Below are 1,034 nucleotides of genomic sequence, written 5' to 3' on the forward strand. Positions count from 1 at the left end.
TATAGGCAATCGCAGGTAAGCCAGGTATCGATGTTATGATGCGTGTATTTCCATTCGATACCTGCTTGCGTTTCACCGCTGCTAACATAAATGCCAGAGCTATGTAGTGCTGCTTACTTAACCCAAATCCAAATGAAGTCCTGATTGACCACCGTTGTAAGTTGTTGGGTTGCTATCTTATATAAATAGTATACACCCAAGAAGTAATGATAGATCCGGATTTGGGATTTGGAAAAAGGAATGGATGCGTCGAGTCGTTCATTTTCATGTCTTTGGGGTTGGGATGTGCGTGTTTTGTGTGCACATGACTTCTTACAGTATTACATGGTGCAACAGATCCTCCGTATCTAGAACCACCTTCAAAAGCAAGCAACTGCGCCATTTGCTCTTGGTTTTCTAGATGTTTTGAAACCTGTCGGTGGTTCTTGGGTGCCGGGAGCCCCTCCAGCGCCTCACAGCGAAGTAAAAAACTATCACATAAATTCGGAAAGTGTAATATTTCATAAATAATAAAAGGAGACCTCGCTCCTAATGAGAAGAATTAGCACTGGTGGTAAAATGGCGTGCCCTTGCTTCTTACATGTGAATTCCCAAGGCATGTTGTTCAGACCATGTCGTACGTGCACATACCATATGTGAAATTTTCGCAGGCTGTCCGATCACACAGCTGTCATCACACTGCGGGACCTTCGAGACCGCCTGGCAGCCCAAGGTGACAGCTGGATTGCGCGGTGCCCATCACACCTTCATGTTTGGGACAAAGCGGAGGTCAACAGCAACATTACCACTGCGGGCCATGATACAGGGACTTCACCGCCTGGTAGGCAACCACTTCCGGAGGTGGTGGCGGCAAGGGCAGCAACGGTGGCAGCGGCGGCGGCACCAGATGGTGGTGAAGGGCGTCCACGTCCAGCGGCACCCACTTTTCGAGGGCGGAGCCAACCTCAGGCAGCGGCAGCAGCTGTGGCGGCAGCGACAGAAGCAGTGCCAGGGGCTACGGGGCGTGTACTGCTGCCGACATCAGCTAGTGGAAG

At 50.6% G+C, this 1,034-nt stretch overlaps 1 protein-coding gene across 1 annotated transcript in view; it reads left to right on the forward strand.

Annotated features, from left to right (window-relative positions):
* The window catches only part of VOLCADRAFT_108546 (uncharacterized protein), a gene marked incomplete at its 5' end in the record, with an annotated part of 5,593 nt that overhangs the window by 611 nt on the left and 3,948 nt on the right, over nt 1-1,034 (forward strand). Inside the window, one exon of the mRNA XM_002959225.1 lies at nt 668-820. Coding sequence (XP_002959271.1) covers nt 668-820 — 153 coding nt within the window. The remainder of the gene's footprint in view (nt 1-667; nt 821-1,034) is intronic.

Source organism: Volvox carteri (assembly GCF_000143455.1).
Source record: "Volvox carteri f. nagariensis unplaced genomic scaffold VOLCAscaffold_139, whole genome shotgun sequence".
NCBI classification, from domain to species: Eukaryota; Viridiplantae; Chlorophyta; class Chlorophyceae; order Chlamydomonadales; family Volvocaceae; genus Volvox; species Volvox carteri.